Source organism: Schistocerca cancellata, chromosome 6, assembly GCF_023864275.1.
Source record: "Schistocerca cancellata isolate TAMUIC-IGC-003103 chromosome 6, iqSchCanc2.1, whole genome shotgun sequence".
Lineage (NCBI taxonomy): Eukaryota > Metazoa > Arthropoda > Insecta > Orthoptera > Acrididae > Schistocerca > Schistocerca cancellata.
The window spans coordinates 216,858,008-216,871,831 of NC_064631.1; the positions used below are offsets into that span (position 1 = coordinate 216,858,008).

At 43.3% G+C, this 13,824-nt stretch overlaps 1 protein-coding gene across 1 annotated transcript in view; it reads left to right on the forward strand.

Moving 5' to 3' along the window:
* The window catches only part of LOC126088256 (homeobox protein orthopedia-like), a 58,953-nt gene that overhangs the window by 6,060 nt on the left and 39,069 nt on the right, over window positions 1-13,824 (forward strand). The window contains exon 2 of the mRNA XM_049906386.1: window positions 8,704-8,887. Within this exon, the coding sequence (XP_049762343.1) occupies window positions 8,704-8,887 (184 nt within the window). The remainder of the gene's footprint in view (window positions 1-8,703; window positions 8,888-13,824) is intronic.

The window sequence follows — 13,824 nt, forward strand, 5'->3', positions numbered from 1 at the left end:
TTAGACCAACCTGGTACATACATCCCGTGTAGATCTGAGGTTTCATGTTTGAAAAATGTTTAAGAAATTGCCATTATATGAACGGCAGTAGTATTGTTGCTGATCAGCGTAAATAGTAAATCTTGTTATCTATAGCGAGACTAGTCCCGTGCAAGGCTACACAAATATAGTACTACGATGCTTACGTCATACATTTGCACCTCCAAATTTACTGTGGTATTTGTAAATTTATCTGGGAGGAGACTGAGCAGTGGAATATGTTATATTCACATACAAACAAGAACAACTTGTCATACAACACCTTCAAAGACATTTTTATACGTAATTGTTATCATACAGTTTCCAGATCCACATCCGCCTCCTTTACGTAGTGTATATCATGTCTTAAGATATTGTCATCTCCTTCCCTTCTGGTATGAAAGGATGAATGAGAGTGAGTATTTGTAGTTGCATGCTCGGTGGTAGCAGAGAAGTTCCGTCTGCTAGATAACAGTAGGACCAACGTTTGAGCAGGTAGATACGATTTCTAAGGCAAAGACGTATGTCTCCTTCGTGTGGTTCTGTCCGTCCCTTGTCAGGTTGGTGGAGGACACTTCCTATTGCACCTGTGGGACACCCTCGGACGGGGTCCACGCTAGCCAGTCTGCGGACAGTTTCTCAAGTGGTAACATCTCCGGGTAAGCGTGTGTTTGCTGAGTCCGAAGGACGATGAAATTCTTAAGTTTTCAGCCTAACTGAAATATCAATTACTTTTCTACATCCAAAATGTTTTATATATTATTTTAAATCGGGATGCAGTGCGATTTCAGTCTTGGTTTCGGAATGAATTGCGGCAGTTGCTTTGTTTCCACTCCAACAGAGGAAAGTGGAAACACGTTGTCATGAGGCGTAATTCTGATTAAAATCGTCGCTCTTTATTGTGAATGTGCGTATAAGTGTTTTCTCTCGTTCAAATTCTTCAAATTCATAATTTCTCTTTGTGTTCAAGCGACGTGCTGTGTGCATTGTAGTAGCAGTACCACGTGCTCGTAAAATTGTTTGTGGCATCAGGTCAATACTATGCCGTTATTAACGCAGTTCGGAATTTCTTCTGTAACTAATGTGTTAGGATTTGATTTCGTCATTAAAATCGTTGTGGGATTACACATTTTCTGTAAATGTACTTTTGCACGTGGAACATGTGTCGTAGTGACAAAACTAGCCCTCAGCTACTCTTTTGCATAATATTTCGATTATTCAGACTTAACTAATTGGTGTCGCGAGCTGTTTTCTTATTTCACAATTTCTAGAAAGATTTTTATAGAGCATTTTGGTAAGATTGTGAATATATCGAACCACGTGATCTTTGTGTAAACTTCCAATACCAGTCTGTGGTTATCCACTGGGAACACGACTACGCCAGGAGCGGAATTTCCTTGCCTTAAATAGAATGGATTGGTGATGGTTCAGTTCCTTTTTCGTGTACCCTTGAACTATCTGTGTGTGTTTGTTTGAATGCTGTTTCTCATCCTGTTTCCTATTCTTTCTGTTTCCTATTCTTTGAAACTCACATTTTTGTCAACTGAACCCCTCTGAGTAACACTTTTCTTAATTAATTCGCAACAGTAAATAAGGCACCGGCTTTGAGACAGACTTAGCACGTGTTATGCGTTTTATTGGACACCGATGAATTTTAAAATAAATATCAAAGTTTAAGCTTACTTCAGTTTTCTTCAATCTAATTTACCCCATCATCTTTTTATTTGAAATAATAGTAAAATTATAAAAAATGATAAAAAAATGAGTTGATAGTGCGGGTGGCTATTGCATAGATTGAAAAATTTATAACAGTAATAAAAATTCATATGTCAGTGACCCACACATACTTTCCACACTATGTTCGTAAGGTGTTTTAAAAACACCAGGCTCATTATAAATGTTATTGATGAGCTGATCCTGCACGTGGTGCCCCTGCATAGGTATCTGAAATAGGTACTGAACTCAACATCAGCATTACAGAGCACGAATAAATAAATCATTAATGTTGTAACGGTTATAATACGCTGTGATGCACCGATGGTCGAGAACACAGTGTTGTGTTTTTCAGAATACACGGAGTAGGTGGAGCAGTGACTGCCGCCCAGCATCTGAGCAGCGCAGGCGCAGAGGAGAGCCCGTGCTTCCTCGGGACGCAGCGGCGGTCATGTTTATTCCAACGGCGAGGCTGCGGCAAGCAAGTTGCGGGGCTTAGCGCCTGGTCTGGGCGCTTGCTAAGTGATTATTTTACGGCGCGCTCCGTACTTAGTGCTGCGTCCGCAGATGAAACTTGCAGCAGGTACGCGCCATCCCGAATTTAGCGCAACAGCCTTGCGGACCAGACCGGCCGCTGTGCCTCGGCAGGCTACACACGCTGCCCTGGAGCGCCACCTTCCCTCTGACAGTGAGCTAGTGAACCCTCTATGGACGAGACCGACAAATTTGTAACTCTCACAATACACCGCTGTACTTGCAAAGCGAGAAGCACTTTCTCGCAGTCGTCATGAGTAGCAGATTCGTAACGTTTCAAATTATTGTAAGTTGCACTGGACTGTAAGAATATCTTTAAATACTTGAACAGTTGAATTTTTGGAGTTCCGCGTAGCGTGGACGCGTGTATTTCAGCTGTTGATATTTACACTACTGGCCATTAAAATTGCCACGCCAAGAAGAAATGAAGATTATAAACAGGTATTCATTGGACAAATATATTATACTAGAACTGACATGTGATTACATTTTCACGCAATTTGGGTGCGTACATCCTGAGAAATCAGTACCGATAACAACCACCTCTGCCGTAATAACGGCCTTGATACGCCTGGGCATTGAGTCAAACAGAGCTTGGATGGCGTGTACAGGTACAGCTGCCCACGTAGCTTCAACACGATACCATAGTTCGTCAAGAGTAGTGACTGGCGTATTGTGACGAGCCAGTTGCTCGGCCACCATTGACCAGACGTTTTCAATTGGCGAGAGATCTGGAGAATGTGCTAGCCAGAGCAGCAGTCCAACATTTTCTGTGTCCAGGAAGGCCCGTACAGGACCTGCAACATGGGGTCGTGCATTATCCTACTGAAACGTAGGGTTTCGCAGGGATCGAATGAAGGGTGGAGCCAAGGGTCGTAACACATCTGAAATGTAACGTCCACTGTTCAAAGTGCCGTCAACGCGAACGAGAGGTGACAGAGACGTGTAACCAATGGCACCCCATACCATGACACCGGGTGATACACCAGTATGGCGATAACGAATACACGCTTCCAGTGTGCGTTCACCGCGATGCGACCGGATGCGACCATCATGACGCTGTAAACAGAACCTGGATTCATCCGAAAAAATGACGTTTTGCCATTCGTGCACCCAGGTTCGTCGTTGAGTACACCGTCGCAGGCGCTCCTTTCTGTGATGCAGCGTCAAGGGTAACCGCAGCCATGGTCTCCGAGCTGATAGTCCATGCTGCTGCAAACGTCGTCGAACTGTTCGTGCAGATGGTTGTTGTCTTGCAAAAGTCCCCATGTGTTGACTCAGGGATCGAGACGTAGCTGCACGATCCGTTACAGCCTTGCGGATAAGATGCCTGTCATCTCGACTGCTAGTGATACGAGGCCGTTGGGATCCAGCACGGCGTTCCGTATTACCCTCCGGAACCCACCGATTCCATATTATGCTAACAGTCATTGGATCTCGACCAACGCGAGCAGCAATGTCGCGACACGATAAACCGCAATCCGACCTTTATCAAAGTCGGAAACGTGATGGTTCGCATTTCTCCTCCTTACACGAGTCATCACAACAACGTTTCACCAGGCAACGCCGGTCAACTGCTGCTTCTTCCTGTCGGTTAAATTTCGCTTCTGTAGCACGTCATCTTCGTGGTGTAGCAATTTTAATGGCCAGTAGTGTATTGTAACTTACCTTGAAAATCGTAAGTTATGAAGTTTAAATAAATATTACGTGATGGATGTGATTTTGAGGTATTTATGGATAAAAAATGATTATTGTAGGCATTATTTAGAATTTGTGAGCCTATTTTTTAAAAGGTACAAATTTGTCAACTTGGGCATTCACATGCAAACTGTTGCTTTTATTTGGATACTGAATCCTGCAGTATATTGCGGAGAGAAGATGAATGTTGTTGCTCTTGAGACTGGTGGAGAGAGTCATGACTGCTTCATCAGTGTCTCCTCTAGTGATACCTCTAACTAAGATGAACCGATTGGTTAATAAAGCCTAAGAATGGCTTAAAGTTGACTGTCCATCAGTTATTCTCCACAGCGAGATTACGGGAGGAATAGACCTCTTAGATTCTCTAACTGCATTATACAGAGTCAACATCAGATCAAGGAAGTACTGACATCGGCTATTTTTTAATATCTTGATATTATGGTAGTAAATGCGTGGCAGGAGAAACCGTGACTCTCTTGGCGTACACAAAAATAAGGCGACGCCACTTTGTCAGTTCACAGCTGAAAGAGCTGATGATGTCATGCGCAAAATTAACAAGACGTAAGTGGGAGAAAGAGGAGATGACCTTCTTCCAGGCTAGATAATGAATATGCAAAGAAGAAGAAAATGGGACACGCATCAAAGACAGTTCCCCAAAAGGTTGTTTGTCAGCACACTGTTGGACAGTATCCAGTTGTGTCTGAGAAGGGAGATGGATGCAAGACGCCAAACTGCAAAGGAAGTCCATTAGTTATCTGCCAGAAATGTAATCTTAATTTCTGCACCGAGAGGAAATCAAACTGTTTTCAGGACTTTGACATAGAATAAAAACTATGAAGATCAAAAGTTTCTTATTCCTAAATATTCTCATATGTCAGAAAAGTATACATGTAATTATTCACAAGCCAAAAATTAATTTACCTATATCCTCAAATGTAACGGTACAAAATATACAAACATGAATTAATGGATTTTTATCAAAATTTGTTTATTATGAGGCGAAAGTAACACAAATATAGCATTTAGAATTTTTTGTCTTTATTGCTTCATAATTCTGTCCATAGACGGTAATGATTCAACGTTACACGGTCACTTATTTATCTCAGTCTTCCATCTCAACAGATCTGAAATCTGTGACAGCAGCCTTATTTTCATCACTTGTTTAAAAAAATTCATAACGCAAACTCTTATATAGTCTAGGCATACTGTCCACGAGTAACAAAACGATGTTCTTGCAACCCAATTCGTTTGCTGCATTCCTCGCGTCGGCTCACCCAAATATGTAGTTTCGTAGTCTGTTTCAGCTTCTAGTAGGTGATAACCAGATGGCTTCAACCCTCAGTTGAAAGTGAGAGAGCACATCACAATGTAAATGCTTCTCTTGGCCTCTTCAGTTGACAAGTTATCACCTAGCGAATTTAAGTGCGTAAGAAAAATGAATTCGAATGCAGTATTATAGAAACGGAAGAAGAAGGAAATGACAATAAGGTGGAACATACGATGCCAGAAGAATTTGACAGAGCACTGAGAGACCGAAGTCCAAAAAGGCGCCCGGAGAAGATGACATTCCCTCAGCAGCCATGACAAAGGCATATGAGAAAGGCGAAATACGTCCAACATTCAAGAAACATGTAATAACTCCAATTCCAAAAAAAGGTAGATGATGTTAGCTGTGAATATTGCTGAACTATCAGTTAAATAAATCATGGTTGCAGAATACTGATACGATTTATTTACAGACGAATGGAATAACCGGGTAGAGATCAACGTTGGGAGATATCGGTTTAGGTTCCGGAGAAATCTAGAAACATGCGAGACAGAACTGACCCTACGACTTATCTTAGAGGTTGGGGAACAGCTAACATACGTTTAGACTTTGTGTTTAAGACAGAACTTTATTTATTTTAATACCTAGTTCTCCAATTTTATTTCCATTGTTCTTGCACTTGAAAAGACTCATGTATTGTAGTGTAAATTGGCCAATCAAGACTTTTAATGTAAGTGTATAGTGAACACAAACAGCGTCGCAGGAAACAGTTTTATTTAAATGCATTACCTTCCTCGACCCAATAATTACACCTACACGATTCCATATTTTTAGAGATTCCGTATGTTTAGATTTCCAGAAGGCTTTCGACACCATTCCTCACAAGCGTCTTCTAACCGAACTGCGTGCCTACAGAGTGTCGCCTAGTTGTGCGACTGGTTTCGTGATTTCCTGTCGGAAAGGTCACAGTTCATAGTAATAGACGGAAAGTCATCGAGTAAAACAGGAGTAATACCCGGCGTTACCCACGGAAGTGTTATAGGCTCTCTATTGTTTCTGATCTATATTAACGACATAGGAGAAAATCTGAGTAGCCGTCTTAGATTGTTGCAAATGATGCTGTCATTTACTGTCTTGTAAAGTCATCAGATATTCAAAACGGATTGTGAAATAATTTAGATATCTGTATAGTGCGAAAAGTGGCAATTGACCCTGAATAAAGAAAAATGTGAAGTACGAAAAGAACTCCGCTAAATTTCGATTACACAATAAGTCACACAAATCTCTTTTTAATTGCCGATAGTTAACAACATTATTACTATCTAGTCACTTTACAGTTTGATGAATTGTAAATAATATTGCATGTTTCACCAACAGGACGCGTTCCAGATTTTTCTTACTTATTTAAAAGTACTTCTCTATCAATGGAAGTGCCATATTAGTATGTGAAAAGCAGAAGAAACGAATTAACGGTTCGGAACAGATACATCTTTTAAGCGGTGATAGTTTTTTTTTCCATGTAGAGCAACAATACAGATACAGTTTATTGCAGAATTTGATTTCCTGCGTCTCCACTTACAATTATATTTCGTTCGTTACACTGAAAGTCGAGCCTACTTATTGAATTTAGTTTAAGTACTGTAATGTTCTCCTGTAGCGACACTGGGTACCACTTTTGCTCGTCATCGGATAAAACCATTCTGGTCTTTCGCAGCTCTCTACAGACGCGAACGCCTCAGACTATTTTCGGAGTTCATCACATTACGGCCGCCGGGGAAGCGACTCCGGTGGCAGCGAGGCGCAGCGCAACCGAGCGGCTAATTAATGAATCAGGTGTCCATTAGCAGACGAGTATAACGTAATGTCTCCGTGATCACAGGAGACGTAATTTTAAAGGGCGTAACCTAGGGAGCCATGCTTTCATTTCACGGACACTTCACCTCATCAGAAGGTGATCCCCCACAGTGTAGCCTGTTAAAGAAGTATTACGAAGCTCCGAACATTGCCACCGAGAAATAACCAAGTAGAGCATCCTGACATCAAGACAGAATCGATTTCTTTTTCTTTGTTTTATATTAACTGTTATAATACACAACTGAAAATCTTTAAGCGCTGTGTTTTCAAAATTATAATATTTATTGCTCCACAAGAGCGCTAATTTTTATTTTTATTTTTCCATAGTACCCTACAATAAGGTAGTGCCATGCTTCAGGCGTACATTTTTAGGTCTACTTGAACCCATCTACAAATTTCAAACCTGCACTAGCTCTATTCGAATACACGACACAATCAAATATGCCTACATGAGATGAGATTTGTATCGTATTCAGTCTATGTGCTCACTTTCGTGAGCTTTTTACTAACGTTTGATTTTTATCTTCAGTCTGACAGTGAAATTTTGAAAGACGTAATGCTTAATAAAGAATTGTGCGATCAAGATCTTTCTATATTTCAAAGGTGTGCTAAATCTGAATGGTTGCCTGCCTCTACTATGGAAGCATTTATATAAGCTCGATGAAGTATTGAAGCGATGGTTCTTATGTTTTTGTTTTGTAGTTTTCTAGTCATATATGATAAAGCTACATTTTTCTTTTATTTTTCTGCAATATCCCTCTGTTCCATGTTACGAAAAAAACCTGTATTATACACTGACAATTTCAGTTTTGACATAAATATTGTTTATTTTCATGTAAGATACAGGAGGATAACTATGCAGAACAAAAATGTCCGTAGGTTACACGGCCCTTTATATGTCGTCACTAAGTTTCTTGATAGTTCACAACTTCCAGTTCCTAGAGGAATCTAGTAAGATAGTGATCACATATGGAAAGAAAGCGATCGAAATGAGATAGCGCCTGATGGGTATGCAACACACCTAACGTGCAGGCAACGCGGCTATGGTATTGTCTGATCAAAGTTACGTACTAGAAAAACCGGGAGAGGTAGCACAGTGGTTAGCACACTGCTCACGCATTCGTGAGGGCGGCTGTTCAAACTTGACTCCGGCTACGAGATTTAGGTTTTCCGTTGTTTCCCTAAATCGCTCAAGGCAAATGCCGGTAGGGTTCCTTCGAAAGGACACGTCCGATTTCCTTCTCCCTCCTTGACACAATCCGAGCTTGTGCTCCGTTTCTAACACCCCGGTGTCGACGGGGCGTTAAATCCAGTCTTCCTTCCTTTCTACTAGAAAAACTATCGTACTCTACGCTTACTTGCGAAAGTCTACAGTAGTCTATGGTAGTTTTACCACTCTAGTCAGAATTTTGATCCAAATTTTAGAGCGGGATCGATTGCTGGGGCTGTTGTCTTGCAAGTATTCTTTTTTCTCCCTAATATAAAAGGTCAGTTTCGTGACGGTTCCTTTTAATATAATTCAATTTCCGTTTCTTTTGTATTAATATTTAGGTTACTGATGGATGTATTGTCGTGTTGCGTTGACCAGAGGCTGACAGAGAGCGGCGCCACTGTTTCAGGTGTGGTTCCAGAACAGGCGCGCCAAGTGGAAGAAGCGCAAGAAGACGACGAACGTGTTCCGCACGCCGGGCGCTCTGCTGCCCTCCCACGGCCTGCCGCCATTCGGCGCCATGTCGGACGGACTCTGCTCGCCAGGCATGTTCACCGGGGACTCTCGCTGGGGCGTCTCCAGCATGGCGCCAGGTAATTACCTGCTTGCCGCCGCCTCAGATGCACGTTTTGTTAGTGCACTAACTCTCGTATCGAGTCACAGTGTGGACCTGAGACAACAAGCTGTCCCCACCATTTGTGTAACTCAAAAACCTGGTCCAGGTCTTTCTATTGGATGCCACTTAAGCGTCTTGTATGTCCCTAACTTACCCCCAGTTAACCAACTGCGAAAAAGAGGCCTACATTTTGACGCCGAATCCGAACACGTGTCTTTTCTGGCGCCTCCTCACATCGTTGAGAAGTGCAGGCTAGAATTCGATACCTCCACCTCTTGGTTTCCACGCAAGCGATTTTCCGCTCCACCGCCAAGCCCGACATCTCCACCGTGAAGGTAAACAATATAAAAAAATTTGCCAGGTGCCAGAAACTTGAGCTCAGAGGGTTCCGTAAAACTAGATTATGTACAAGGGATAGTCGGAAAAGAAGTTCCGATTGGTCGCGAAATGGAAACCACTGCGAAAATCCGATGAAATTTTGCACAGATGATGAGCAGTGTCTCCAGTATACCCGTCGATCGCAGCATTTGTCTCTTTTCAATACTGAGAGCACAATGAGCCCGTAAAGATGCCTAGAAACTAGCGTCTCCGCCAAAAATGAGCGTCTGGTGAGAAATTTCGCCTGATGTCGTGCAGTCCACATACACTCCTGGAAATGGAAAAAAGAACACATTGACACCGGTGTGTTAGACCCACCATACTTGCTCCGGACACTGCGAGAGGGCTGTACAAGCAATGATCACACGCACGGCACAGCGGACACACCAGGAACCGCGGTGTTGGCCGTCGAATGGCGCTAGCTGCGCAGCATTTGTGCACCGCCGCCGTCAGTGTCAGCCAGTTTGCCGTGGCATACGGAGCTCCATCGCAGTCTTTAACACTGGTAGCATGCCGCGACAGGGTGGACGTGAACCGTATGTGCAGTTGACGGACTTTGAGCGAGGGCGTATAGTGGGCATGCGGGAGGCCGGGTGGACGTACCGCCGAATTGCTCAACACGTGGGGCGTGAGGTCTCCACAGTACATCGATGTTGTCGCCAGTGGTCGGCGGAAGGTGCACGTGCCCGTCGACCTGGGACCGGACCGCAGCGACGCACGGATGCACGCCAAGACCGTATCCTACGCAGTGCCATAGGGGACCGCACCGCCACTTCCCAGCAAATTAGGGACACTGTTGCTCCTGGGGTATCGGCGAGGACCATTCGCAACCGTCTCCATGAAGCTGGGCTACGGTCCCGCACACCGTTAGGCCGTCTTCCACTCACGCCCCAACATCGTGCAGCCCGCCTCCAGTGGTGTCGCGACAGGCGTGAATGGAGGGACGAATGGAGACGTTTCGTCTTCAGCGATGAGAGTCGCTTCTGCCTTGGTGCCAATGATGGTCGTATGCGTGTTTGGCGCCGTGCAGGTGAGCGCTACAATCAGGACTGCATACGACCGAGGCACACAGGGCCAACACCCGGCATCATGGTGTGGGGAGCGATCTCCTACACTGGCCGTACACCACTGGTGATCGTCGAGGGGACACTGAATAGTGCACGGTACATCCAAACCGTCATCGAACCCATCGTTCTACCATTCCTAGACCGGCAAGGGAACTTGCTGTTCCAACAGGACAATGCACGTCCGCATGTATCCCGTGCCACCCAACGTGCTCTAGAAGGTGTAAGTCAACTACCCTGGCCAGCAAGATCTCCGGATCTGTCCCCCATTGAGCATGTTTGGGACTGGATGAAGCGTCGTCTCACGCGGTCTGCACGTCCAGCACGAACGCTGGTCCAACTGAGGCGCCAGGTGGAAATGGCATGGCAAGCCGTTCCACAGGACTACATCCAGCATCTCTACGATCGTCTCCATGGGAGAATAGCAGCCTGCATTGCTGCGAAAGGTGGATATACACTGTACTAGTGCCGACATTGTGCATGCTCTGTTGCCTGTGTCTATGTGCCTGTGGTTCTGTCAGTGTGATCATGTGATGTATCTAACCCCAGGAATGTGTCAATAAAGTTTCCCCTTCCTGGGACAATGAATTCACGGTGTTCTTATTTCAATTTCCAGGAGTGTAACATAACTGCAATGTGTTTCGTTCTTCTTGATAGTTCTCGCTTGCGCTCTGCAGAGGCAATGGAGATGCTTTTGAAGCAATTTTGACTATTTTTCGACCGTGACTGTCTCAAGAAATATGTAAAGGTTTTTAAAATTACCGCTACCAGTCACAAACTGCGTCAACTATTGTATTATTTATTTAGCGACATGTTTCGAGGTAAACCTCATCTTCAGGCAAAATGGCTTTACAAAAACAACTTTAAAATAAGGCCATACAGATGTTACATAGTCTTTTCATGAATACTGTGGTCATCCTGTGGAAGAAGAGAAAACTCAGTAAGGGGTGATGTCACTTTGGAAGCTGGACTGATGTTTGCACGAAAATGTTTTGTAACGATCACTCACTTTTTTCTTCATACTCTCAGAGAATGCTGATACAATAGCTCCATATTTAGCAGTTATATACAACCGCTCACTCACTGAAAGATCCATACCTAAAGAATGGAAAAATGGTCAAGTCACACCAATACCCAAAAATAATCCGTTGAACTACATGCCCATATCACTAACGTCGATTTTCAGTAGTGTTTTGGAACACATACTGTATTCGAACGTTATTAAGTACCTCGAAGGAAACGATTTATTGACACATGGTCAGCACGGATTCAGAAAATATCGTTCTTGCGAAAGACAACTAGCTCTTTATATTCATGAAGTAATGAGTGCTAACGACAGCGGATGTCACATTTATTCCATATTTTTAGATTTCCAGAAGGCTTTCGACACTTGCGTCTTCTAACGAAACTGCGTGCCTATAGAATATTGCCTCAGTTGTGCGACTGGATTCGTGATTTCCTATCAGAAAGGCCACAGTTCGTAGTAATAGATGTAAAGTCATCGAGTAAAACAGTAGTAATATCCGGCGTTCCCAAGGAAGTGTTATAGGCCCTCCATTGTTCCTGATCTATATTAACGACATAGGAGAAGATCTCAGTAGCCGTCTCAGGTTGTTTGCAGATGATGCTGTCATTTACCGTCTTGCAAAGTCATCGGATGACTAAAACGAATTGCTTAATGATTTAGATAAGATATCTGTGTGGTGCGAAAAGTGGAAATTAACCAAGAATAGAGAAAAGTGTGAAGTTATTCACAAGAGTACTAAAAGAAATCCGCTAAATTTCGATTACGCGGTAAGTCACAAAAATCTTAAGTCTGTAAATTCAACTAAATACTTGGGGATTACAATTACAAATACCCTAAATTGGAACGATCACATAGATAATGTTGTGGGTAGAGCAAACCAAAGTCTGCGATTCACTGGCAGAAGGTGCAACAGATCTACTTGGCCGCCGTATTCTGCAGTATTGCTGTGAGGTGTGGGCTCTGCATCATATGAGACTGACGGATGACCAAGAAGGGCGGCTCGTTTTGTATTATCACGAAGTATGGGAGATAGTGCAACAGACATGATACGTGAATTGGAGTGGCAATCATGAAAACAAATGCGTTTTTCGTTGCGACGGGATCTTCTCATGAAATTTCAGTTTTCTCCTCCGATTCTGATGGCACCCACCTACATAGGGAGAAATGATCATCACGATAAAATAAGAGAAATGAGGGCTCGCACAGAAAAATCTAAGTGCTCGTTTTTCCCTCGCGCCGTTCGAGAGTGGAACGATAGAGAGACAGCTTGAAGGTGGCTCATTGAATCCTCTGCCAAGCAGTATATTGTGAAGAGCAGAGTTTTCACGTAGATGTAGAAGTACTTGCTGTACACTATTCGTGCCCCCAACTGTGACCATTCACAGCTATTCCTCTGCAAAAGCTGGGAAATCTCATTCAGTGCTATTCTCTTTACAAAGATGATGATGCCGATGCACAACAAGCTGCGTATGCGCCGTTCGACGACCATAAAATCTCATGTGATGTGCTGTGGCCCATCTCGACAGTATTTCTGCAGCATTCTTCATTATTTTATTGCAAGTAAGTGCATCCCCCTCTGTACTCTCCGGGACTGTGGTCCAAAAACTGATGGCAGCACATTTTCTCTGGTAATTCAGTGCTAATTCCTCTGAAGTGAATACCGTGAGAACAGAGCATTTCATATTTCATCTTCCGATATCTTTATGTAGCAGGATGTCGACATCACATTTAACCCGAGAAATTGCAAAGTGGTACGCTTACCTGATTCTCATGGAGACCTCTGAAGTCCAATCAGTCATGACTGCCGATCAGATTGGACCCTCATGGAACTCCATTGACACCATGCATTTCCCCTTGGAGTTGCGATCAGTATTGTCTTGATTACGAATTCATATTCAATAGACAGGTTATGTATAAAATCCCGCTTGTCATAGCTGCTAAGCTCTTATACGTTACTACTGTGTCATCATGTACTCTTTAATGCCAGACTTTCCTATGGGGACAGTACGTGGAACAGTGAAGTAAAGGAGAGGGACACCGATAGAAGAGACAGCGGAAAGGATTGGAGTCCCCCTAGCAAAATGTGTAGTCCATTACCAAATTTATAATTATCTGTAGAACCACACAACATAAGATCCGTTCGCAATCTCAGTGTCTTTACAATTCGATCCGATGATATGAATCGCGAAACTGAGGAAGAAATTTCCGACAGTGTGGTGTAGAGATCACAGACAGTGAGCAAATCGGAAATTAAGAAATTGATAACCTTGTAAATGTGGTGGTAAAGAAAGAAGTAAAAAAATTAAGTGGCAAATAAAATAGAAAATAAATAGGTGATGGATGAAGTCTACGGATAAATCTCATACTTGGTTGCACACATGGTAGAGCAATCAAATATACACGGTGGTTCATTGATCGTGACCGGGCCAAATATCTCACGAAATA